At 37.1% G+C, this 26,782-nt stretch overlaps 3 protein-coding genes across 4 annotated transcripts; all 3 read left to right on the top strand.

The window, feature by feature from the left end:
- The first annotated feature begins 422 nt into the window (after positions 1–422).
- Positions 423–16,129, top strand: LOC146373651 (extracellular calcium-sensing receptor-like). The gene is made up of 7 exons (XM_084950128.1): positions 423–507; positions 13,156–13,315; positions 13,393–13,681; positions 13,781–14,536; positions 14,639–14,866; positions 14,952–15,075; positions 15,222–16,129. The coding sequence occupies exons 1-7, from the start codon at positions 423–425 to the stop codon at positions 16,127–16,129; spliced, it is 2,550 nt and encodes an 849-aa protein (XP_084806254.1).
- Positions 16,130–19,159: 3,030 nt separating this feature from the next.
- LOC146373650 (extracellular calcium-sensing receptor-like) lies at positions 19,160–22,616 on the top strand. The gene is made up of 6 exons (XM_084949737.1): positions 19,160–19,317; positions 19,402–19,690; positions 19,934–20,740; positions 20,834–21,061; positions 21,464–21,587; positions 21,718–22,616. Exons 1-6 carry the CDS (start codon positions 19,181–19,183, stop codon positions 22,614–22,616), a joined length of 2,484 nt encoding a protein of 827 aa, XP_084805863.1. The 5' UTR covers positions 19,160–19,180.
- A 452-nt stretch (positions 22,617–23,068) lies between these two features.
- LOC146373649 (extracellular calcium-sensing receptor-like) lies at positions 23,069–26,256 on the top strand. Of its 2 annotated transcripts, XM_084949725.1 has the most exons (6): positions 23,129–23,274; positions 23,404–23,689; positions 23,805–24,629; positions 24,724–24,954; positions 25,087–25,210; positions 25,343–26,256. In XM_084949725.1, exons 2-6 carry the CDS (start codon positions 23,438–23,440, stop codon positions 26,254–26,256), a joined length of 2,346 nt encoding a protein of 781 aa, XP_084805851.1. In that variant the 5' UTR covers positions 23,129–23,274; positions 23,404–23,437. The 2 variants fall into 2 exon arrangements, with proteins under 2 accessions (XP_084805850.1, XP_084805851.1); XM_084949724.1 differs by having other exon boundaries at positions 23,069–23,274; positions 25,087–26,256.
- The last annotated feature ends 526 nt before the right edge of the window (positions 26,257–26,782 follow it).

Raw genomic sequence — 26,782 nt, 5'->3', positions numbered from 1 at the left:
TACAGCTAATAGAAGATATAAATATTGAAACACTGATCCAACATTACTTTTGATTTACGGATCATTTGATCTTACATTTTGTGTGGCTCCTGGGTTTAATATTGGCACATGCACATATGACAAAATAACCAGCTTCTCTCATTCTGTTTCAAACAGGACAGTGGTAACAACAGTAGGCTGCGGACAATTTTAAGTTTTAGATTTTAAATAGGCTATATAAATTTCAATGGCAGCAACAGGACAGTCAAATGTTGCGGATTTCACTACAGAGTAGGACGGATTGTAAGGTAGCAAACATCGTCGGAAAACACGTTTTCAACCCTGCAGGTTACCTGGGTGTAATGTTTTTCAGCTAAAAAAGAAACATGATCTGACTCCTACCTAACTATATAAAGAGTAACTGCAGGTTAAATGCAGCTAACATGTCCTGTTTTAAGCCAGGCACTCACACCTCCGCTCCGCTACGTCTCAGCCACGATCGCTCTCCAGAAAGGGCGCTAGAGCAGAGTAGGGGAGAGGCGAGCTGGAACAAAGCATTTTTTTTGGAGGGGGAGGCATATCTATACTTTTGTTGTTAAAATATTACTTCTCAACCAAGTACTGCATGGTTTTCATATTTTTAGTAGTGTGTCACATAAACAGCAAATACTGTCAAAAAAAGTAAGAAATTTTTGGGGGTGCTAAAAAAGCCCCTGCGGGAACTCTTCTTGTTTAGCACTCGTAATAACACAAACACTAAATCCTCCTTCTCTTGTGCTGTTTTGTAGCAGTGTATACACCTGAGACTGTCACCTGTCTGTCTGTCCTGCACTCTCTCTCTTTTTCTTTCTCTCTGATTGTGTAATAACAGTATGAACATGTATTTATAAGTTACACTTGTGTTTGTATCCTGCAGCTTATCACAGATTTGATTTCCATGTGTGACAACTGCAAGTGTCCAGAGTGAGGACAGACTGAGGGACCCACTGCTGCACATCATCTGTGAGGCTTTGCACCCCTGATGATCCACCAGGACAAACTCAGCAGTGTGTGAGGAAGAGGAGGAGGAAGAGCCAGCACCAGCTGACAGATGGAGAGAATAGACAGACTGTTCCCTGTTTGTGAAGGACTGCTAGAAAAGTTTAACATAACTAATTGTCTGTGCTGAATCAGTCTTATTAGGTAATGTTCAAATAATTTTATCATCCCAGTGTTTTCAGTGTGGGAGAAAGTACTCAGGGCCTTCAGGTTACACACTATGAAAGGCAGCAACAAGTTTAATATTCAGAAACCTTAAGTATGTATCAGCAGCAGAATGGACCTAAAAATAAATGTTTGTTTCAGTTATGAAGCTTTGAGTATTTTGGATTAGTAGTACTGCTGTGTTTGTTGCATCATATTGCTGTAATTGTTTATATGCTTTATATATTCTGAGGTAAGTTGATCTATAGTGTTACATCATATTCTATAAGGATGTTATGTGTTTGTATACTTTCTGCCCAGTTTGACCCATTTAGCAGAAGTCAGCCTGTTTAAGGCTCTGATATCTATTCTGTATGACTTAAAGCAGTTATGACATGGTCTGATTTTCTCACCCAATAAAGGAATATTTAATATATCAGTCTACTCTTCATTCGGTCAGAAACAGTTATCACAGCTCGTACATTTTCTTTTACACATATATGTAAGCATTGAGCCAAATTTAGTAATGCCAACAAATTAAACTAACAATATTTGTCTCTTATATATGATACATCTATATATACACTGTCAAAGATACTTGTCTTTGAGTGAAGATTTAAGGTGATAGGAAATTTGAATAAATGCAACTTGAATCTTTACTGAAGCCCAGTGAATGACACAAGTGAGTTCAAGCTCACTGCTGTAATATATCACAATAAACTGACAAAAACTATAATATTGGCCATATTATATTTACATTGCCAAAGTGAGATGACTTTTGTCTTATGAACAACATAAGCTAATTGTTATTTACTAACTAATCTTAAAATGACTGTTCAGTACAGAAATGAAGCCCAGCAATCATGTTTTACAGTCCTGGTCTCAGCCTCAGATACTCAACTAATCAAAGTGATGTCATAAAAAAATGAACGAATAAAAAAACTTTTTTTTCTGCTTCATTTCTGTCAAACAGCGTGACGAAGGCCAGATCGTCCCATTTCACAAGCCTCTCACTTCCGCACTTGTTGTACTTCGTAGTACCCGCCGTACGTAGTCCGCGAACTGCGCGTACTACGAAGTGTGCGGTCACTGGATTGGGACACAGCCAGAGAGATGCAGTCAATACATACACACACAGGAGGAGATGGGGAAGTGGAGACAGCTGGGAACACAGCAGGGGCAAATCAGGAGTAACGACACAGGTGAAGCAAAGCTGAACATAATGCACAAGAGACACCGGCCACCACAATAAAACAGAAAGCATAACCACTGAGACAGAGACAAAGACACGAACTTGACATTGATAAGAAAGGTAAACAAACAGAGACACAACTGACTTCATGAGGAGGGACATGGAACACATGGGAGGAATGAAATCTAAAGACTAGATAATACAACAAAAAATAAATAAATATAAAACAGAGGGATTACAACTACAATAAGAACCAAAACCTGGAACAGAATCTTAACTTCAGAATATTAAATAAAACAAAATCAAAGGTCCAAACACATAAATGCTAGGTCGCAGACCCACAACTATGAAAACAGATTGTTTTATCTTTTCTGTTTTGGAGAAAGTCACTGCTACAAGTGGTCTGAAGTAGCTTTGGGTATTGGTCGCAATTGAGAAGGATGAAGATTAAATTCCACAGACAGATTAGTTCTGTCTCAGCATTAATGTGGGAATTGTAACCACACTTTTTCACTGATGCTTCCCTTTGTTGGATTTACCTTACAAGCTCATTTCACTGGACCCCGCCTGGTAGAGTGACAAATCAGTGACATGCAACACTAAATCTTGGAGAAAATCTAGGAGAAATTATATAAAAATGCTGAAATTATATCTTTCTTGGGACACCTTTCTAGGCTGCATCGCGTTTCATGTGTGTTCCTCCTCCATATCATCCCTCTGATGACAGGCTGATTGCTGAAAGGAGCATAAATTGAAAGTTTCGGAGGTCTTACTTAATTTACAGTCATCTCTGTCCCATCAGTCTGAGTCTGCAGATATTATCAGCTCGATAGAGAACAACTTGTTCATTTTCTTTCTTCCTTATTAGATGTCATTTTTGCGCCGTTATATTGATGTAAAGGGCTACAAACAACTAGTTTGATAATCAGCTAATCCAAATCCAATCTATCTATCTGACTTCTTTTTCTTATCTTTATGTTAGGTAGTGAGGTTAGGTGTAGTGTAGTTTCTTTCTTTTGGTTAGGATATCTTGATCTAATTGGAGATAAAGTATCTGAATTTCAGGAGCAGGACCATGTCTCCAAACATGCTCATTCCGGTTCTCATCTATAAATGTCCCCCAAGTTTACATGCCCCACCCTCCCTGCCCTTTACAATTCGTTAACGTCTTCACTTCTATTTAGTACATGGGGATCTGCCAGGCCCGGGAACCTCCGGCAGTCCCCTTCGAGGCCTTTCCCAAACCGTAGCTCAATTTATGTCCAAGCCATTCACCTTTATCTACTAAAACGATGTAAAACCTCATATGAGGACGGGGGCCCAACGAGTGAATCTATCTATCATGGAATGCATGTCACACATATCTAATTCCTTAGATAGATTTGTTTGTCTGATATTTTCGGTTAGATGGATCTCTTTCTCAGCCTCACCCTAGAAGGGACATAACATGACAGTAAAGGAAACACTCTGGATTTAGCAGTCAATTTGAATTTAAAGTATTACCTGTGGCTTCAGCTTTTAAGTATAGGCTGGATTTGCAGAATGCCTGGAAGGTAAAGAGCTCAGAAATCAGGAATAACATTGAGTATAATAAGTGCAAAAATTACATGGCTGTATCCAGCACACAGAAGAGATTAAGAACATAGAATTACAAATTCTAGCTGGCCTGGAAACACATTTTCTCTGCTGTTGTAAGGAAAATGAAAATGATCCAGGCAATATGTATGCCATGCACTCTGTTGGATATATATGGAAAAATAAAGAACCGCTGGTTGTGATATGATGGTATAGGGCTTGATTCACTATGCAGATCAAGCAATTCCTTGTTGTTTCTCACACAGTGAACATTGAGCAAAATTTCACTGCCTCTCACTGTCATGCAAAAATCATGTCCTTTTGTACTGGAAGCAGTAAGAGACCTGCGGCCTATTAGAGTCTTCAGAATAATCAGTCTCCAGGCTAATAGTCTGTTCAGAGAATGAAGGTTACTTCAAACTTTGCTGTTTGATTTTCAGCATTTTTAGCATGAATATTTTTTCCCACAAAATCAACTTAAAGCCAGTGGTGTGGGGCGACTTTTTTATTATTATAATAAAATAATAATAAAGAATCAGCTGAATTAAGAGGCTTGAGCAGACAAAGTTAACTGTAAATATCTACACAGTGGGGATTGAAAATATGAATGAAAAATGAATCTGATGTGTTGACAAAGCAGCTGGTTAAACATATTCAGATAATTTCATAGATGCTACTTCGAAAGTGTACCTACTCTCCCATCAGATTACCGTCAAAGACCAGTGGTTTATCCATAATGTGCATGTGCAAATTACAAGAAAAACACAGCTGGCCTTTCAGCTTGTCCAGTTAAAGTAATTTTTAATGGAGAATGGACACGTCCCCAAAACAGAGAGAACTGGTTTTTTTTCTGAGATTGACACAAATGAAGCTGACTGCAGCCACAAGATGGCAGCAATATAAAGGATGAATGCACATGTTGATTGACAGGCGCGAAGATCTCTGACAGTGACAGCATTGTCTGAGATCAAAAGAAAGAGGTTGGTTTCCTATGGTACACATTAATATATATGTATTTTTACACAGCATTGCTTGCCTTGCTTGTCCTGTCAGAATGCCACAGGAGTTATGGAAAATTTAGAAAATTCTTGTTATTAATTAAAATGGTAACTATTAAGCAAACTTCAGTTAAACACCACAACTTTTGATTTTCCTAAAATAAATCTCATATCTCAAATCCTATACAAACTACAGGCTATAGTAAGAAGGAACAATTGGGTGGCATGCACACAGTTGTACAAGCTATTTGGATAGATCACCACTTTGCTAACGTTTGGAAGAAGACCCAAAATGTCACAATAAGAAGAAAGGGAAATTGGTTAGGATGTTCAGCAACAACCCAGGAACCACCAAGCCTGCCAGGAACTAGAAACTGCTGAAAAAGTAGCGTCACTGTCCACAAGAAGCCAGTTTTACATAACCATGGACTGAATGGTTCAAAATTGCCACTTTCAAATCAATATTCAGCTGCCCAAATTGACAAGCCAAATGATTTCTGGGAGAAATGCTTTATGGTCAAACAAGAAAAAGATCAAACTATTTAGCCAAATTGACAAGAGGTATTTTTGGAGTACGAGTACCAGTTATTAAGCATGGTGGTGGTATCATGCTCTGGGGTTATTTTGCTAGTACATTGCACAAAGTCAATGAAATAATTAACATCACCTCAAATCAACAGCTAGATGGTTTCAACTTAAAAACAACTGGTTGTTCCAAGACAACAAACATCAAAACTGATTTTGAAACTGATAAAGTTACAAAGTAAAGAGTTGTCAGATATCCAACCAGAATTATGCTAGAAGGTTGTTGCTGTCTACCAGGAGCATTTGGTGTTGTGCAGTATTTGGTGTGGTGCAGCTCGATAAAAGTCATTTAACCAAATAGTAGTCGGGGTAGTGGTCACATCACAATTTAGGCTCAGTGCCATCTTATAAATGTATAGATATATTATAAGATTTAAAATGTATATGCATACGCTTGTGTATAACATGGAATACGTCACACATATTCACAGACACAAAAGTTTTTAAATATCCTTCACTTGTGGCAAGTTTTTTTGATGTTTGCATGTCACTTGTTTGTGAACTTGTAGATGATGAAAACAACATGTGTTGTCTTAATCTGAATGAATAACAACATGCATTGAAGCATAAGTGTGTGCACTTGGGAAGCACTTAAATTTGTTTGTGAGCATATTATGAAAGGGAAACTATGTTATGACATCAACCTAAACCTGCCAATTTACCTTTTTCCCAGAGGGGTGAGAGGTAGACAAGGGGCAAACTGGGCAAGAAAAGACAAGCAAGTGTTTTCGACAAGACTGATGACATCTGGCCCTTAGGATAGAAAACAAGAGCTCACCAGGTGTTGCGCTGAAAACTAATTAATTTAGAATTTTTTTTAATTGAAGGTTACCTTGTTTCTCTCAAAACAATTAGCATTGATGCCATTAATTAGTGAGATGGCAGTGAGACATTAGTTACTGTCACCTGCAATTATTAGTTTAATATTGAAGAGAAGAAAAAAAAAAACTCTTCTAAGTTAACTTTAAGAAACATACACACATACTGAGTACAAAGGTATACAAAGTATAAAGGTTTCTATTCAAGGGTGTCATTGTTTTCACAATTTGAAATTAAACATTACATTTCAAAGTAGTTTATCTAATTTATGTTCAAGCTGATGCTGTACATATACATATATATTTATATTCATTAGGTTTACAAAGATTAAAAATATCAGTATGAGTTCAAATAACATTGGCTGTATTCAGGCCACTCAAATCTCCATCATGACTTTCAGACTTCGTTGTAACTCTAATTCTGCTGAATATCTTCTATTCGATTGTCATCTACCCACAATTTAATTGTAATTCAGTTATCTAGCTGTAAAACCTTTTAGGCAGAACTGGGAAATATAGTCTTTTCTTGTGTGAGCACAGTCATCTTTAGAATTTCCCTCGTTGCAGCCTTTTAAAAAGTATCCACACGTCATCATCAATTCTTTGGTAAATGTCATATTTTGATATGGACACTTGGGCCTGTGACCATCTCCTAGTATGCAGCAGAAATCAGGGCAGTGGGAAAAGACTTGCCGCCAAAGATGACCTTAACCAAGTACCCCTATTGGTTCCATTGAATTTTGGCAAACAAAGCAATTGTTTGATTTCAGTCCTTTTGTGAGTTTGCACTTCACATCAGAAGATGTTTCTCATTATTACTGAATGTCACCGTTATACCTGAAGCCCAGTGATATTTTGCAAACATTCGGATTTACTCTTAAGATTGTCCCTGTAAGAGAAACTACTGTGACCTTATAGAGTCATGAGAAAAGAAAGTACATCTTCTTTCAGTTCTAAGGTTTTATGTATCTGGACATAACAAAAAATAAATAAATCATCTGGTCCTTACCAGGTTCAAAAATTATTTCAACACATCTTGAGGTAGCAATAAATAATCTAGCATACATATTACATACAGTATATCATTTTGTTTTTAACAAAAACTATACCAGAATGAAGAAACAATGAGTCAGAAACTATCAAGATGACTCAAGAACCACCTTTAGCAACACAAACTTGAAGTAATGTTCTGCATATCTTTACCAATCCCTCACATCATTGAAGAGGAATTTCAACCCAATGATATTAACACTATTGCTTCAGATTATTGATATTTGTGGGCATTTCTTTTTCCAGCGATAGCATTCTGGCCAGGGTGAGGTCTGTCACCTTGATTCTTTACTTTCTCAGGCATTATGTTCTAGATTTGCTGCTGTGCTTTGGATCACTGCTCTGTTCCATGATGTAGTTTAGGCCAAGCTTTAGCTCTCGGACAGATGATCTCACATTAGACTCTACAATACTTTGGTATCAATGTGCTCAGATTCTGTGGTAAAATAAGCCCAAAACATCACCCCTCTACCACTGTGCTTGATATGTGGTATGAGGCGTCTGTGCTTATGTGCTGGATTTGGTTTCCAGCAAACATGGTGCCATGCATTATGGTTAGACGTTTCCATTTTCTTCTCTGCTTTTGAAAGGATATTATTCCAGAGGTATTGTGGTTTATTAGGGTGTTGCCATACTTGTTAAGGCTTTTTTCTAATTGTACTGTCATGAACTTCAATATTTAACATGCCAACTTGGGCCTGTAGAGTCTGAGATGTGACTCTTAGGTGTTTTTGCAATTTCTTTAAACATTGCACAGTCTGACTGAACAAGGCCCTTAATTGGTTTTAATTAAAGACACAACATTGAATTTTAGGGCTTATCTTCATTGAGGTTAAGAAATTAAGAAATTAAGTTTCAATCTATAATAAGAACACACAGCCAGTGTCAATATTTGTGTGTCTGTGGCCATGCCACTTAAATTAAAAAAAAAAAAAAAAAAAAATATATATATATATATATATATATATATATATATTTAACTTGTCACTGTGCTTATGTTGAATTTCTTTATATTTCCCTCATGTGTTGGTCTACTTTTTGTTCTATAATTATTGTATATATTTGTATTTATATGCATTTTTGTCCCCTTACAGTGTGTGTATGGACTAGTAATATTGGCTGTATACAGTGTTTTAGTTACTACTACTACTACTACTACTACTACTACTAATAATAATAATAATAATAATAATAATAACAACAATAATAATAATAATAATAATATGCTGCTGCTGCAGCAGCAAAATATACACCATAACTGGAATTAGTATGGTTTTCAGTAATTCCACAATACTACCAGCAGATGACAGTATTGTCCATGGTATGGTGATGCAATAGAGGTACAAAGAAATCACTGATTTGTGATTGTGTGTATGTGTAATTTGTTAGGAAAATGTTTTGTTAACAAGACTAAGTATTTTACTTTTTTTCTTTTATTTTCATTGATTTAAATCTTGCACTACATACTGTATTGCTGTCCCAGATGTGTTCTGTATAAGAACAAAATTAGGTTTCAGCTTTTATAATTTCTTATTTATTTCTCTCTTTCCATGTTCTACCCCATAATTTAGCTGACTTGTATTCTAAGTTCCCTGTTATGGTAATACTGACCTTCCAAGACTAACTCTAACCCTTAACCCCTGACCTTACACTTTAGTGTAGGCCCTTCACTCTTACAACACTAAAATGCTCTCCTGAATATAAAGATCATTTAGCAATAATAAAGAACATCACTGGGCAGCACAGAGATCTGACCTGATCCCCATTAAACAAGAACACAGGTAATAATCATTATTGTGCTGCTGCACTGTTACAAACTTATAAATACTACATAAGTGTACCAAAGGAAGCAGATCATTTTTGGATTGTTATCAAAATGTAGCTTAAATATTTATTATTTGTCAATGTTTTGCCAACCTACCCTACAACAACCCTCATAATACCAAAGAGAATAAGCCTAGGTGTATAAAAAGTTCAGATCCAGTTGATTGATAATATGTCTTTTGACACTAAAAAAACATATACGAAGTTAACTTCTGACTTTCATTCATTTCATCAAGTTCAAAAAGTAAGATGAATCATAGACTTTGGCCTTGAGGGCACCAGCTCTCCAGTGGACATCATAAGGGTATCATGATGCAACACTCCTGGAAACAAGTATCTGCTAAGAGGATAGGTGTGTGAGCTGACTGTATTCTGGAGGGAATTTCTCAGTTTGTTATTGTGCTTGTGATTGGGATGAGCCACAGGTGTAGGTCATGGTCAGGCCTTAGGCACCTGCACTTCAGCACCTGTGTTCGAACTTAATCAATACCCAAAGGTAAACAACCGTGACTGAAACACCAATTTAACTTTGCATAAACAAAATTAACAATATCTTTTGGTAATTCAAAAGGGCCCAAGAGGCACACCAGCTGCTACTGAACATCCCTTTGGCTGAAAGGCAACAATAACAAAATTAATTATTGCAAGGCTCAATACACTGCTAAATCAGTTATGCTAAATTGTTTATTTTGCTTCCTTGTCAAAAGTGTAACTTTAATCCCCTAATCCAAATGCAATACCTTCTTAAAGTGCCACACAGGGAAATAACTGAAAATACAAGGTAAACATGCCAAAAGCATTTAGCACAAATTCAAATCAAGAATGATTATGTGTAAATCCACATGCAATATATAATGTTGTTTTTTGTTTGTTTCTTTTGTTTTTATTTCACATTCAAACTTTCTGTTCAAAGCAGACAGAACAAAGAAAGAAAGAAATTGACAGATTAAAAAAACAACAACATATTAGCCCAGATTTCTAGATTACTAGATGTAGGATTCCAGATCACTATGTTCATCCAGCTGAGGTTTTGTTAGTAAAAAAGACTTTCAAATCATCTTCCCCAACTGTTCATAACAGTTTACAAAAAAATAATAGTTACTATCGAAAACTACTGCACTAGTTGTTTTCTGAAAAAAATGAGTTACTTGGTATGCCATGTTACAATATTAAGTGTAATGAAAAAGGCAGTTATTTGGGTCACATAACCAGGAATAATGTACACGGTTATGACAGTGTTCAGCAGTAATACTACCATTTGCATGCTGGAACACAAATTTCCTATGTGATCTAAAATAGTCAATATTAAAACTTTGCAGCATTTTGAAGCCCTGCAAAAATGAAGTGCCTTGTTTGTATTTAGAAGCTTGTATAAGTTCCCAAGATAAACAACTGCAAACCATACACTATATTTAATTATGGTCCCCACTTTTCATACCTTTACATTTTGAGGAACTGTATGTACACTGATGTATAAATTAACTAACTCTAAAAATGTAATCTTATTGAGGAACAGTTACACAAGATATGATATTCTTGAAGACATATATTCTCATTATTTTCATTACAGCAAACAGAGTGTGTACAATCATATGTATAAAATAAAATAAACTGAATGAAAGAAAGGGAAGCTGAACACCTTCGAGTTAAACATACGGTAGCATTCATCATCTCTACATTTTGAAATCAAGGCCTGCTGGCCATAACTCTGTGTGAAAATAGCCAAATAGTACATTTTACTCATAAATCAAATCCCACTAAACATCATATCTATATTGGATCCATCATTTCTGGTCATGGATTAATGTCCAAAGCAGGTCCACATTTTGGATGTCCAAACTTGGACGCCAATATGATGTTCAACGTTTGAGCTTTGGACTGGGTAATATTTCTGGACATTATGTGTCTATGACAGGTGCAGGAAATGTACATTATTTATACATTTTTTAAATCATTTTTTAATTACAAATGTGTTTTATTACAAAGAGCTTATGATTGTAAGAGGAAGTGAACATGGTTGTGATTGGTAGAGAAATTGCAATGACAAGTAGGAGAAGTTTGTGAAAGTGTATATGTATGAACTGGACTATCTGCTCGACAGTCTTTGTCAACGCGCACATTTTCCAAACTGTGAGAAGCTGGGGACATGTCCACCGAGCAGCTGCTCACTTTTGTTTTAGCTTCAAGAGCCTGCGGCATCTTGGAGATGTGCACTGATCACTCTGCATTCCTTTGTACATAAATGTTATGATCTAGACCCATTTCAGAAGGTGGCATACTGTTCCAGATCATTTTCCAATAACTTCATTTGATTGTCTCAGCCACAAATGATAGCTATAGACGGATACAAAAGTGTAAACAAAGCAACAAAAAGATTAACTGGTAGTCTATAGAAAACATGTCCTTTACCCTCTGAAAATATGTGACTACTGACACTATCCGGTCTTTAAGTGATGACGTGACGAATCCTGCTTCCGGGCCTAAAGTAGTCTGCGTTTAATATGGCTTTTGTGTTGTTAACATGTTTAATGTTTTGTATTTTCTTCTATTTAATCTCAAAAAGCTCCTAAAAACAGTCAGTGATCACTGTTGACCTCCCTCGGCTTTCATTACCGCTAATCATTTATTTAAGCTCAGTTTTTAAAACCTTACGATGTAACTACAGCCCAGCCCATGCAGCAGTATATGAATGACTAACCTTGTATTGTGGATGGATTATCTCAGCTGTTCTCCTGGCTGAAGTTTGGTCCGTTTACAGCATCCTGCCATGCGATTACATTTGTTCCTGACCACCGAGAACACTCACGTTAACTTTTATCGAGTGGAAAAAAGTTAGCGTGTTTATATTGTGCTCACATAGCTGTGTTGCTAGCGGTCACGTAGCAAATCATTATATACCAGCTAGCCAAACTTCAGTAACCCTACAAATGTCACTGCTGTTCTGTCTTCATTTATGTTGGAAGTGATAGCAGAGCCGTACGTTTGAATTTGTTTCCAAAATCCCTCAGTCAGTATTTAGATGGAAGCTAGCGAGCTAACTTTCTGCTAATTTCTAACTACGTTAAATGTCATAAATTCCGTTTTCATGGATGCCCGGATGTTAAACTCAATTATTACACCTGGTAGAGCAGAACGCTGATCATTTTATTACAGATGAAAGACTTTAGACAGTTTTTCAGCTCTCAGTGATGCCACAGTGATCGTTTGATTTATTTACCTGGAGCGGAGTTTGAGCCCAGACACGGCTAGTGACGTCAGACTTAAAGACCGGATAGCAACAGTATAAAAACAACATTTAAACAGGCTTTAGGCTAAGTTTTGTTAAGTTTGGCATTGAAAAGATGTCCACAACAACCACATTTTGACTATAAATAGCCTGTACATGGAGGTCCTACAGACATCTACACTAGATGTTCTGTAGATGTTGAGAAAAAAATGTCACCTGGCATTACAAAACAACCCCTCCAGTGGACCAAAACTGGACGTCCAAAAGTGACATATTAAAAAGGTTACTCTGACATCACTTTGCGTAGTGGGATTAAATTAAAATTTTAAGTATTTATGGATTTTTTTTCAAAATGCACAAGTTTTATCTAATATTTTATGTTAAATCCTTAAATTGTGTATAATTATGCATTGATATGCACTGGACTTTATGTTTGTTGGTCTGAAGTTATAATTTGTTTCATTTGTTTAATATAAATTTGGAAATCTAAAAAACCTAAAATTGTAACAAATCATTATCAACACATAATATCATGGCGAGGCCCAATGAAAGTTTTCCTGTCTCTGATTGGTTGGTAAAAACTAACGTACCCTGTCATGGTCTAAGATAAATTTCTGCTCTAACCCAGACAAGAGTAGCTTTTTCCCACCATAATGCATAAATAGAAGATGTTGTCATTGATAACAGGGCTAGTGTTCATTGGATTTTTTGCATTTCAAACTGTAGAGGAGAAAGCTTCTCTGTGTCAGATACTGGGGAGTCCAGAGTTTCCTATGCTGTCAAAAGAAGGAGATGTTATGATCGGTGGAGCCTTTTCCATCCACAGCAAAATAACATCGCCTTCACTTGTCTTTACAGAGAAACCCAAACGCCTCAGGTGTTCCAGGTAATTTTATGCTATTAACAAAAATACTGAGTTTTGTGACAGTAAACACAAATTTATATTTGCTTTTCATTTCTCAGTGTCAACCTTAGGGAGTTTCGATTTGCACAGACGATGATATTTGCTATTGAGGAAATAAACAAAAACAGTTCTCTTCTTCGCAATGTTTCTATTGGATATCGTATTTATGACAACTGTGGCTCAACACTGTCCTCAATGCGTGCAGTTATGGCCCTGATTAATGGTGATGAATGGATGCTGGGAAAGAGCTGCTCTGGCCAATCAGCTGTGCATGCTATTATTGGGGAGTCTGAATCCTCTTCAACCATTGTTCTGTCACAAACTACTGGACCATTTAAAATACCAGTGGTAAGAGGGATGTTGATGGATATTCCATGTATGCATATGAAATGTAAACTTTCCTTATTCTGTCTCTCTTTCTTACATCTTTCTATTGTGTGTACTCAGATAAGTCATTCAGCTACTTGTGAGTGTTTGAGTAGCAGGACAGAATATCCTTCTTTTTTTCGAACCATTGCCAGTGACTTTTATCAAAGTCGAGCCCTCGCTCAACTGGTCAAGCACTTTGGCTGGACCTGGGTTGGAGCAGTCAATAGTGATAGTGACTATGGTAACAATGGCATGGCTATCTTCCTAGCTGCGGCCCAAGAAGAAGGAGTGTGTGTGGAATACAGAGAGAAGTTTCACAGGGCAGAACCAGAAAAACTTCTAAAAGTGTTTGATGTGATCCGTAAGAGCACTGCCCGGGTTATTGTTGGTTTCCTGGCCCATGTAGAGATGAACAACCTTCTGGAGCAATTGAGTCTGCACAACATCACTGGCAGACAATTCATTGGAGTGGAGGCCTGGATTACTGCTGACAGCCTTGTGACTCCTACCAGCTTTGCTGTATTGGGAGGCTCACTGGGCTTTGCAGTGCAAAAGGCTAATATCAGTGGCATGGAAGATTTTTTAGTCAAAGGCTTTTGGGAGACAGAATTTCAGTGTAAGGAGGCAAACCAGGACAGTATGATAAATACTACATTTTGCAAAGAAAATCAGGATCTAATGGAGCTGATAGATTATGATGATGATGTGGCAGAGCTGAGATACTCCAGTAACATTTACAAAGCAGTCTATGCTGTAGCCTATTCTCTGCATAATATCCTAAAGTGCTCAAACATTCAAGGGTGTGACAAGAAAGTTCATGTTACTCATAGGCAGGTAAACTAAACTAATGACTAAACTTTTCTTTGTTTTGTACATCAAAATAGTGGTATTAATATAATGGCAATATATGACACAGTTTAGTTTTCTGGTCTTCAGGTAGTGGAGTCCCTAAAGCAAGTGAACTTTACTATTAAAAATGGGGATCGAGTGTGGTTTGACAGCACTGGAGCAACTGCTGCCAGGTACGAGGTGGTAAACTGGCAGCATGGACCAGATGGATCTGTTCAGTTTATACTAGTTGGCTATTATGATACTTCTCTACCTCCTGGTCAGAGGTTTGTTCTTAAAACGGAAGCCATTGTGTGGCCTGGAGGAAGCAAAGAGGTAAATATTTTAACTGATAAAACAACATAGTTAAAAATGCGTCTCTTCAAAAACTTTCACATATTCCTCTTTATTGGATCTGAAGTTGCCTGTCTCAGTGTGCAGTGTCAGCTGCCGTCCAGGAACACATAAAGTTCTTCAAAAAGGAAAGCCAGTCTGCTGCTATGACTGTATGCCATGTGCAGAAGGAGAAATCAGCAACACCACAGGTATCACAGTCCTGAATTACAACAACGTGCATACACTGTTTGCTTTCTACAGTTTATGTGTCATGTTTAAGTCTTCTGTGGTACAGTTACTGATTTACAGTTACACTGATTTAATACCAATAACGGCAACACTATTTTCATTACAGATTCTAATGACTGCAAAAAGTGTCCTGGAGAATATTGGTCCAATCAAAACAGAGATGCATGTATATTAAAAAATGTTGAGTTTCTTTCCTTCACAGAATTTATGGGAAAAATTATTGTGTTTTTTACTTTCTTTGGTGTTCTCCTTAATTTGATAGTGGCTGCTCTATTCTTAATCAAGAAGGACACTCCACTGGTAAAGGCCAACAATTCTGAGCTGAGCTTCCTGCTGCTCATCTCCTTGACTCTGTGTTTCTTGTGTTCTCTAACTTTCATTGGTCAGCCCTCCGAGTGGTCCTGCATGCTTCGACACACAGCATTTGGCATAACTTTTGTGCTCTGTATCTCTTGTATTCTGGGGAAAACAATAGTAGTACTGATGGCCTTTAAAGCTACACTTCCAGGGACTAATGTCATGAAATGGTTTGGACCTGTACAGCAGAGACTGAGTGTTCTAGCTTTCACTCTCGTACAGGTATTGATTTGCATTCTTTGGCTAACAATAAACCCACCATTCCCCTACAAAAATATGAACCATTACAAAGAGAAAATTATACTTGAATGTGCCCTGGGATCACCTGTAGGTTTCTGGGCTGTGTTAGGATACATAGGGCTTCTGGCTATGTTATGTTTTGTACTTGCTTTTTTAGCTCGAAAGCTGCCTGATAATTTCAATGAAGCTAAATTTATCACTTTCAGCATGTTGATATTCTGTGCAGTGTGGTTAACCTTTATACCAGCTTATGTCAGCTCCCCTGGAAAATTCACAGTTGCTGTGGAAATATTTGCTATTCTGGCATCAAGTTATGGGCTACTCTTTTGTATTTTTGCACCAAAATGCTATATTATTGTAATTAAACCTGAACTGAACACAAAGAAACATTTGATGGGAAAAATACAATCAAAATAAATCAAGGCACCAGTTTTATTTCAAATGCATTTAGTCGTATACTTTTTGATTTCACTACTTACCCTTACGTTTTGGTGTGACATTCATTTTCACATGTATTGTATTTGTATTTTCTAGTTTTTCAAAAATCTTCAAAAAATTGTACAAAGTGAATGTAAGACACTGTTTACAGTTTTCTTTTTTGTATTGATTTTGATAATTTTATTGTGTACTAATTCTAACACTGTCAGTAATATTAACAATAACAATCAACAATAAAAATGTGTAATAAATATTTGATACACTTTTTTTGGTTCATTATTAAATTGGGAATTAAGTGAATATAACGTTCTTTAGTTTAATATGAATAAATTAAACTAAAAAAACTACTTGTCGCACTTTATTATTAGCATAGGTATAGTCTACAGTATAGAGAATGCCTTCTGATTTGCAAACCTTTATCATGAGTCAAAAAGCTTTGTCATTACAAAATAAAAATGCTTGAAAAAACACATAAACCTGAACCTGATCCTGCAAATTGTTGGATTATTGCAGGGTCTTTTTACCTTATAATATAAAGCACCTTGAAGCAACTGTTATTGTGAATTGCTGTTATATAAATAAAATTAAATTGAATCAGTTCTGAACTGAGTTCTATGTTTAATATGTCAAAAGTAATTTATTCTAATTAATAATGCACTTGTGAACTAGGCCTCTTTCTCAGGCATGACCTGTTCACACTCAACCTTTTAAAAACAATCACTCCTCAGCACTGTTCAAGTTCGTTGGACATTGTACAGCCTCACTGACAGAAAAGTGCAAGGTTTATCAGACAGCGGTTTACAGACCATATTCAGTGTTAGTATTTATCATACAAGCCCAATTCTGAAAATATTGGGATATTGTACAAAATCTGTTTAAAATTTGTTTACGCTATTGTGGATAAAGTATGGGTTTATATGATACCATCACACACACATGTCCACACAGAGAAAAAAGAGAGAGAAAAAATGTCAGCCATAGACATCGCCACTATGATACCATGATGTCACCCATTAGTTTTGGACTGTATTTTAAAACCTCAAGATTAATGTGACTTCTGTGTTAATGCTATAATAATACTAACATTTCACTCACCACTGCTGTCAGGACACCTGTCAGTCACAGTGGCTATGCAACTAACTACAGTATCTATGTGAACGAGTTACAATAAAATCCAAAGATGTCAACAATACATTTTGTACTCACTTATAAACATGATTTCAGTTGTAAAGCTCCTTGTGATTGCTTTTTTCTCTAGCTGATTGCCACAGTCACCCACATTTTGAATCAAACGCACCAACCTGTTAGTAGTCATTTACCATGTACTCTCAGACATACAGTGAAACCTGAAAAAGTGTGATGCAGGCCAGAAATGTAGAATATTTGCCCTCAAAGTAAAAGTTGTGCTTCATAACTATAATCAACATGTTTCAAGAGGTAAAACTTTGAAGGTAAATGTTCTCTGTTTCTGGGGCGCCGTTTGTAAACTGAAGCATGCTGAAATTAACTACCAGCATGTCCAGCGATTTAGCTGGACATATGCTGCGGTGATTGTGAAGTGGACACTGCAGTTGCTTAGTGTGACTACTGCTGAACCTTTGGATGGCCAACAAAATGGCTCTTTCGATGTTTTCAGCTAAATCGCTGGACATGTTGGTAGGCAAGAAGTGAAGCAGCTCATGGTGGTTAGACGTGACTGTCAGGCAAGAGCAGACAAACAACCTGACCACTACCGGCACACTTTAGCGCCGGAGGTTTTCGTAAAGCTTTTATTTTGGTTTTCTGTTGACCTGTACAATAAATTTGCATGTTAGCTAAATATTTAGTTTCCCGTAACATTTAGATTTAACATTTAGATTTAAATACAATATTTAGATTTAGTATTTAACATGTAGATTTAACATTTAAAATTGTGTTTTAAATATAAAAAGTTACAAATGTTTTAGTAAATGTTGTAAAAAGTGACTCGAAAAAACACGTTTTTGTAAGGTTTTAAGCTATATGTGGAAAAATGTTGCCGTTAATTTCAGCATGTTTCAGTTTACAAACGACGCCCCATACTGGTTTGCTTCACCCTTTTCCCAGTGTAACTAGAGCTTGGCAAGTCACTTGCTTATCTTTATCGTTCATACTAACTTTCAAATGTGGGAACTAGCCAGCCGTAGCTATGTAGTAGTATGCTGCAGTGCCATAACGGTTTGTGACCAGTTTCATGACTGCCAGCAACCTCCAGTAACTACTCATGAATTTCAGATTTCACTAGCAACTTTTGGTTGCCAGTGGGTTACTAATCAGTCTATATAAGTGTGTGAGTGTGTGTTTACAAAACAAATATTTACATATATGTCTTGTTTAGAGTCTTTATTTAGTTACCACAAAGGTTATGGAATGTTGCCACCTAAAATATCTTAAATAGAAATTTGACAGTTGTTTAAGTATTAAGTATTTATTTTAAATTGTGTTGATTTTATCACACTGCCAAATGGTTCCTGTTTTGAACCATCAATTAATAAAGCAAACTGTGCAGTTGAATTAGAATATCTAGCTCTGTGTGTGTTGAGTTGTATGGTCCCACGTGGAGTCTTGTGTCATTCAAAAATTTTATATTTTTAAATTATTAAATTGTTTCAATTACCACTATTATAACAATTTACATAATTTACAAAACAATTTACACTATTATTATATCAAATGTTTCCAAAGAAGACAGCTTAAAATATATGCATTTTCTGGTAAGGGTGACTCAAAAAAAAAAATAGTTGTCTCCCATAAAAATCGCAAAACAGTGTGACAATGTATATCATACTGTGCTATGATAGGAGGACCTCAGGCTTCATCAATTATAGCTCTATAAAGCTCTGCCCATTAAAGAATACACATGCTTGGTCAGTAATATCAGAACAGAGTACAGGGCTGTACATGCATGAGTGTGGTTGTCTGTAAAAGATGTATGACTGCACATTCAGAGTGTTATTTTGGGGTTTATTTATGGGAGTCTGCAGAGCAGAGGAAAATACTGTTCTCTGTGAAATGCTAGGAAGTCCAGAGGTTCCTCTTTTGACTAAGAAAGGAGATATTACTATTGGAGGAGCTTTTTCTATCCATAGCCAAATCTCAAAGCCTTCGTTCTCCCTGACTCATACTCCAGAACCTCTCACATGCTCCAGGTTTGTCTTTTTTCCCTTTGCAGGGTTCATGACTTGAAGAACTTTACATTACACTTTTTAAAACACTTTTTTTACTCTTTTCAGGATAAATTTGAGAGAATTTCGTTTTGCCCAAACAATGATTTTTGCAGTAGAAGAGATCAACAATAGCAGCACTTTACTGCCTAATATTTCAGTTGGTTATAAGATATTTGACAGCTGTGGTTCAACACTGCCTTCAACACGTGCAGTGATGGGTTTACTAAATGGACAGGAAAGGACAGCAGAGAAAACCTGCAGCAGTCATTCATCTGTTCATGTCATCATTGGAGCTTCTGAGTCTTCCTCAACCATTGTGATGCTACAAATTTGTGGGACCTTCCAAATACCAGTAGTAAGTATTTATAATATGTGTGTCAACTTTTTATAATGTAACTCTCTCCAAAAATTGAAGTTTAGTAACTTTTTTGGTCACTTACAGGTTTATGTGAATCTTAGATTTAAGGCTTCCAAGCTTTACATTAGATTTAGTTACAAGCCAGAAACAACATTTTGTTTGGTCTCTGAAGACCCAACTGTAAATCTCTTCCCACTTACTTGTCAATTTGTTTTTGTTTTCTCTTTTACTTCATTTCAGATCAGCCATTTTGCCACATGTGCTTGTCTGAGTAACAGAAAGGATTACCCTTCATTCTTCAGAACCATCCCCAGTGATTACTATCAGAGCAGGGCCCTGGCAAAACTGGTAAAATATTTTGGATGGACATGGGTTGGGGCAGTCAGAAGTGACAATGATTATGGCAACAATGGGATGGCAACTTTTATCACAGCAGCAAGTCAGGAAGGGGTTTGTGTTGAATATTCAGAGGCCATTTCAAGGACTGACTCTAGTGAGGAGGTTGCAAGGGTGATTGAAGTGATTCGTAGTGGCAGTGCAAGAGTTTTGATTGCCTTTCTTGCCCAGGGTGAGATGGACATTTTGCTGGAGGAAGCTCTGAAGCAGAACTTGACTGGGTTGCAGTGGGTGGGCAGTGAATCGTGGATAACAGCAAGTCATTTGGCTACTAAGAGGTACTCTGGCATACTGACAGGGTCTCTGGGCTTCACCATCAGAAAGGCAAAGATTGCAGGCCTGCGAGAATTTCTTTTACAGGTTAACCCAAGTCAGGATCCTCAGAATAGTGTGCTAAGAGAGTTCTGGGAAACAGTTTTTGGCTGCAGTTTTCAATCCAGGCTGCCTGGTCAGATTCAGTGCTCTGGCTCTGAGAAGTTAGAGGACATAAACAATCCTTTTACAGATGTATCACAACTAAGGATATCTAACAATGTGTACAAGGCTGTGTATGCCATAGCTCATGCTATGCATAACTTGTTAAATTGTGGTCAAAGTGCTAAAGCCATGAATCAGTCATGTATATGGAAGGATCATTTAGAGCCAAAAAAGGTAAGACATTACCTTAAAAATTGTAGAAAAATTATTTATTTGATCTAGAATTCTATATATGCTAAGTTACCAACCCTCGTTTTGGATTGGTAGATTGTGAAACACCTCCAAGATGTCAATTTCACTCTTCAGTCGGGAGAAAGAGTATATTTTGATGAAAATGGAGACCCTTCAGCAATGTATGAACTTGTGAACTGGCAGAGAAACCAAGCAGGAGATATAATTTTTGTGGCTGTAGGGAGATATGATGCTTCACTACCAAATGAAAGTCAGCTTGCCATGAATGGAATCAATTTAACATGGGTTTCTGAATCCCAAATGGTAAGTCTATTTGAGAGCAGGGAATATTTATTTAATACTTATTTTGCAGGTTGATTAAAATTAAAATTTTATTAATAAAAACTGACATTCATAAAGTTGTTTAATATTGAACTTTAGCAAATAAAAACAATCTCTCCCACATACACAGATATGTATAATCCTTAATTTTCAATGTTAATTTTCAATAACAATGTTAACATAACAGCTTCAGAACTATTTTTATGTTAATTTTCCCCTCTGATGCAGAATAATGAGTAAAATAATGGTCTGAAGGTTAAATGCATGTTTGTATGTTTTTCTTTCTTCAATATTATTAATGTGAAATAAATTGAACAATCTAAATTAAGTATGTGGATTACAAGAGGAACAAACTGTGACCTTTGAGTTGTGGTGTTGTTACAGAAGCCATTGTCTGTCTGCAGTGAGAGCTGTCCGCCAGGTTTCCGCCAAGCTGCAATTAAAGGCAAACCCATCTGCTGTTTCTCCTGTATTGCCTGTGCTGCTGGAGAGATTAGCAAGACAAACAGTGTGTAGAAAATTTCCTGTCATTTTTACTATGTAAAAAAGTGATAATAAATTGATACATTACTAGGAAGTGTTTATTTCAGTATTAGGTCTATCAAAATACTTTTTTATGTTTGACACTTTCTATTCAGATTCTGCAGTGTGTTTACCATGTCCGCTGGAGTGCTGGTCGAATGAAGATCGCAGCCACTGTGTTCCAAAGGTGATTGAGTTCCTGTCTTTTGGAGAAACTATGGGGGGCCTACTCGCCGCTTTCTCATTGTTTGGAGCAAGTTTAACATTGGCAGTGTCATGTGTTTTCTTTCGGTTTCGTCACACACCTCTTGTCAAAGCCAGTAATTCTGAACTGAGCTTCCTGCTGCTCTTCTCCTTAACTCTGTGTTTCTTGTGTTCTCTGACCTTCATTGGCCAGCCTACTGAGTGGTCATGCATGCTACGCCACACAGCTTTTGGCGCAAGCTTTGCCTTGTGTATGTCATGCATTTTGGCTAAAACTATAACAGTGGTGATTGCCTTTAAGGCTACAAGGCCAGCAAAAACAGTTCCTCAGTGTTCTGCTGCACTTCAGAGAACAAGTGTGCTCAGCTGTACTTTACTCCAGCTGCTGATTTGTGTGCTGTGGTTAATTTTTGCTCCACCATTCCCCTACAAAAACACAGTCCATGCCACTGAAAAGATTATACTAGAGTGTAATTTAGGTTCACCTTTAGGATTCTGGGCTGTTTTAGGATATATAGGACTTCTCAGTTTGCTATGCTTTATCCTTGCTTTTCTGTCTCGAAAGCTGCCTGATAATTTTAATGAGGCCAAATTCATCACCTTCAGTATGTTGATATTCTGTGCAGTCTGGGTCACTTTTATCCCAGCATATGTCAGTTCTCCTGGTAAATTTACTGTAGCTGTAGAGATATTTGCTATTCTGGCCTCAAGCTTTGGGTTATTTTTCAGTATATTTGCTCCAAAATGTTATATTTTATTAGTGAAACCCGAAAGAAATACAAAAAGACATATGATGGGGAGAAACCATTAAAAAATAACAAATGCACGAGGGTATGCTTACTCCATCTTTAAGATTTGTTTATTTTAATTTGTATACAATCATTGATTAATTTATTACTTTATATATTGGTCCTGGAAACCAGTAATTCAAATATGTATTGCGTTTGTTTATGTTTTACTCTTTAGTACGATGTTAAAATGTGAACCACAGATGGAATATGTAATAAACAATAATAACTCAAGTATAAGGAGTGGTTATGTTGAATGAAAAGATATTACATTCGTAGGAGGCCCTCTAAGCCCATTAACATGCCTATTCACTGGTCAGTCACAGCAGAAGCAATAACATTGGTAGAGACAAAGACAATATTCACAGCTGTCACCCATAAGTCCCTGTGGCTTTGTGACATAAAGTCATATTAAAAGCAGTGTTGAGGAGGCTTATCTTTGAGCATTTGTTAGGAAGCATTCAGCTGAGGAACTATGCTGCTGATAGCCAACCTACTACTTCTTTCCTGTCTGGCTGTGAGAGAAGGGAAGCCTGTGTGTCAGACCTATGGGACAAAAGAACTGTCTCAGTTTTCTAAGGAGGGAGAAATCAACATTGGAGGAATTTTTTCTTTCCATCAGAACCCCATCACTGTTTATCCAACTTTTGAAGTCAATCCAGGAAAAATACAGTGTGAAGGGTAAGACTGGGATGAAATAATTTATCTATAAATCCTATTCCAATATGGGTTGTTTGTTTATATTTTAAATATAATCTTCCTCTTTGCTTATTTCTGCTATGAAAACTTTGGTCCTTTTTCTTTGTCCAGACTGGACCCAGGAGAGCTTCAGTATGCATACACTATGATGTTTGCTATAGAAGAAATTAATAACAGCTCAGGGTTGCTGCCAGGAGTGACACTTGGTTATAGGATCTTTGATTCCTGCCCCAGTATACCTTTGTCTATTAGGGCATCACTAAACTTGATGAATAGATATGAAAGTGGAGCAGGGAGCTGTAACAAACTTTCCAACGTACATGCTGTCATAGGAGAAACCACATCCACCTCCACGATAGGCATTGCACGCACCATGGGACCATTCCATATACCTGTGGTGAGTGTTGGGGGCATGCATGCTCTATGCACACATAAACTTCCTGAGATGCAATAATCTTCATTAAATGTCTTCAATGCTCAATATAACATTTAACCATGTTATTGTTTTCCAGATCAGTCATTCAGCTACTTGTGCATGTCTTAGCAACAGAAGAGACTATCCTTCTTTTTTTAGAACCATACCTAGTGACATTTACCAAAGCAAAGCATTAGCAAAGCTTGTGAAACATTTTGGCTGGACCTGGGTAGGAGCTATCAGAACTAATAATGATTATGGGAATGGTGGTATGGCCACTTTCTTGGAAGCAGCAGAAAGGGAAGGTGTGTGTGTTGAGTACTCAGTGGCCATTTACCGAACTAATCCAAGGAAGTGGTTCTTAGATGTGATAAATATTATAAAGAAATCCACCTCTAAGGTAATAGTGGCATTTGCTGATGGCACAGACCTTGACATACTTTTTAAAGAGCTTCATGCTCAGAACGTGACAGGCCTGCAGTGGGTTGGGAGTGAAGGCTGGATCACATACCGTTATATTGCCTCTCCAGTAAATTACGCTGTGGTTCAGGGGGCAGTTGGCTTTGCAGCATTAAATGCTCACATTCCTGGACTGCAAGAGTTCCTAGCCAGCAGCAGGCCTTCCACCGTACCTGGGAATCAGGGCCTTGTGGAGTTGTGGGAGACAGTGTTCAGGTGCAACCTGTCTCCTCAAACAGAGACTCATGCTGAAGATCTGACGATAGCCTGCACTGGAAAGGAGTCTCTCCTGCATGTGAAGACACGTTTCACAGATGTGTCAGATGCCAGCCTGCTAAATAATGTGTACAAAGCCACGTATGCTGTTGCTCATGCTCTACATATGCTATTTACTTGCAAAGATGAAAGGGAGCCTTTTGAGAACAATACTTGTGCTGATACGGAAAATGTACAACCATGGCAGGTAAACATAAAAAGAAAGTACTGTGTCTAAATGTAAAATGTTATTTTTAATGACTATTGTTACATAGTCAGATAACATTAGTGTTTGTCTGTAGGTACTGCATTACCTAACCAAGGTCAATTTTACAACTAAGACTGGTGAAGAAGTGTTCTTTGATGAGTTAGGTGAACCTGTGGCACGTTATGCATTGGTGAACTGGCAGATGGGTGAAAAAGGTTACATACTTTTTAAGACAATTGGTTACTATGATGCATCCCAGCCTGAGGGTCAGGAGTTTAAGATGAAAGCAGGTGTGAGAGCCATCTGGGCAGGAGAGAATTTCGAGGTAAAACAACACAGATAATACTGTTCCTTTCTAACCCTAAAGTTCTGACGCTTGATCTTTTACAATCACACTAAATGTATACAATTGTAAATCTGGAAGTAATTTGTTTTTAATATTGTCACTATAATGCAGGTGCCAAGGTCTGTTTGCAGTAAGAGTTGTTTGCCTGGGACCCGTCAGGCTTTTGTTAAGGGCAAGCCAATCTGCTGTTTTGATTGCATCACCTGCGCTGATGGGGAGTTCAGCAACACTACAAGTGAGACAGCTGGATTTCTAGCCTTTACTCTTGTGCTCATTGTGTTTCTGTTGGGCAAAATCACTGCCAGCACTTTACTGGTCTATTTAAAGATGTATGTGCTGTACATCATGAAGATATTTATGTTTTCAGATGCAGTGAAATGTGACAAATGCCCTCCTGAATTCAAGTCCAATGAAGAGAGAAATAATTGTGAAATGAAAGCTATTGAGTTCCTCACGTTCACAGAATTATTGGGTATACTGTTGGTCTCCTTTTCTCTCTTTGGTGCGTGCATCTCAATGACTGTAGCCCTAATATTTTTCCAATACAGACACACTCCTATTGTCAGAGCAAACAACTCTGAGCTCAGCTTTTTGCTGCTCTTCTCCTTGACTCTGTGTTTCCTGTGTTCTGTGACCTTCATCGGCCGGCCCTCTGAATGGTCCTGCATGCTTCGACACACAGCATTTGGCATAACTTTTGTGCTCTGCATTTCTTGTATGCTGGGGAAAACAATAGTGGTTGTAATGGCATTCAAGGCTACACTTCCAGGCAGTAATGTTAAGAAGTGGTTTGGACCTGTACAGCAAAGACTGAGTGTTCTAGCATTCACTCTCATACAGATTTTGATTTGCATAGTTTGGTTAGCAATAAACCCACCATTCCCCTACAAAAATATGAACTATTACAAAGATAAAATTATACTTGAATGTGCCCTGGGATCACCTCTAGGGTTCTGGACTGTGTTAGGATACATAGGGCTTCTGGCTATGTTATGTTTTGTACTTGCTTTTTTAGCTCGAAAGCTGCCTGATAATTTCAATGAAGCTAAATTTATCACTTTCAGCATGTTGATATTCTGTGCAGTGTGGTTAACCTTTATACCTGCTTATGTCAGCTCTCCTGGGAAATTCACAGTTGCTGTGGAAATATTTGCTATTCTGGCCTCAAGCTATGGAATGTTATTTTGCATTTTTTTGCCCAAGTGTTACATTATTTTATTAAAACCTGAAAACAATACAAAGAAACACCTGATGAGTAAAGGGACCTCAAGAACGATCTGAGAGGTTGCTAAAAAAAACAAAATTGAATCTGTCCCTTCTATAGTTTAAATATTGTTCAAATAATTCAAAACCCACTGACATCTAAGAAAACACAGCAATTAATTGTTTCAAAAACAAATGCTGGTTCACTACATGAAAGAAGGAAAGAAAGAAGCAAATAACTATAGTCCTTCCTACAAGCTCTATATCGTATATTAAATATTCCCAACAAAATCCGTAATTTCTTTTCCATGTAAAAAGTTCCGTTGATTTTTTTTTTTTACATTTTTCTTTCCCTAAATTAATATTTGTACAAATAAAGTTTTGATAAATTCTGAATGTTCCGTTGTGTTATTTTGCGCACCCATAAAAAGTGAATAATGACAGACTCCAAGACTGTGTATGTATCAAAATTCCATTCAATTCAAGTCTGTTTTATTTATATAGTGCCAAATCACAACAACAGTCACTTCATGGTACTTTATATAATATAATGTAAAGACCCTGCAATAATGGAGAGAAAACCCCAACAATTCAACAACCACCT

This window comes from Perissodus microlepis, chromosome 14 (assembly GCF_051167445.1).
Source record: "Perissodus microlepis isolate ML-2025 ecotype Zambia chromosome 14, ASM5116744v1, whole genome shotgun sequence".
In the NCBI taxonomy this organism is placed as follows: Eukaryota; Metazoa; Chordata; class Actinopteri; order Cichliformes; family Cichlidae; genus Perissodus; species Perissodus microlepis.
Note: the sequence above shows the minus strand (reverse complement) of the source record. Positions and strands in the feature narration are given on the sequence as shown.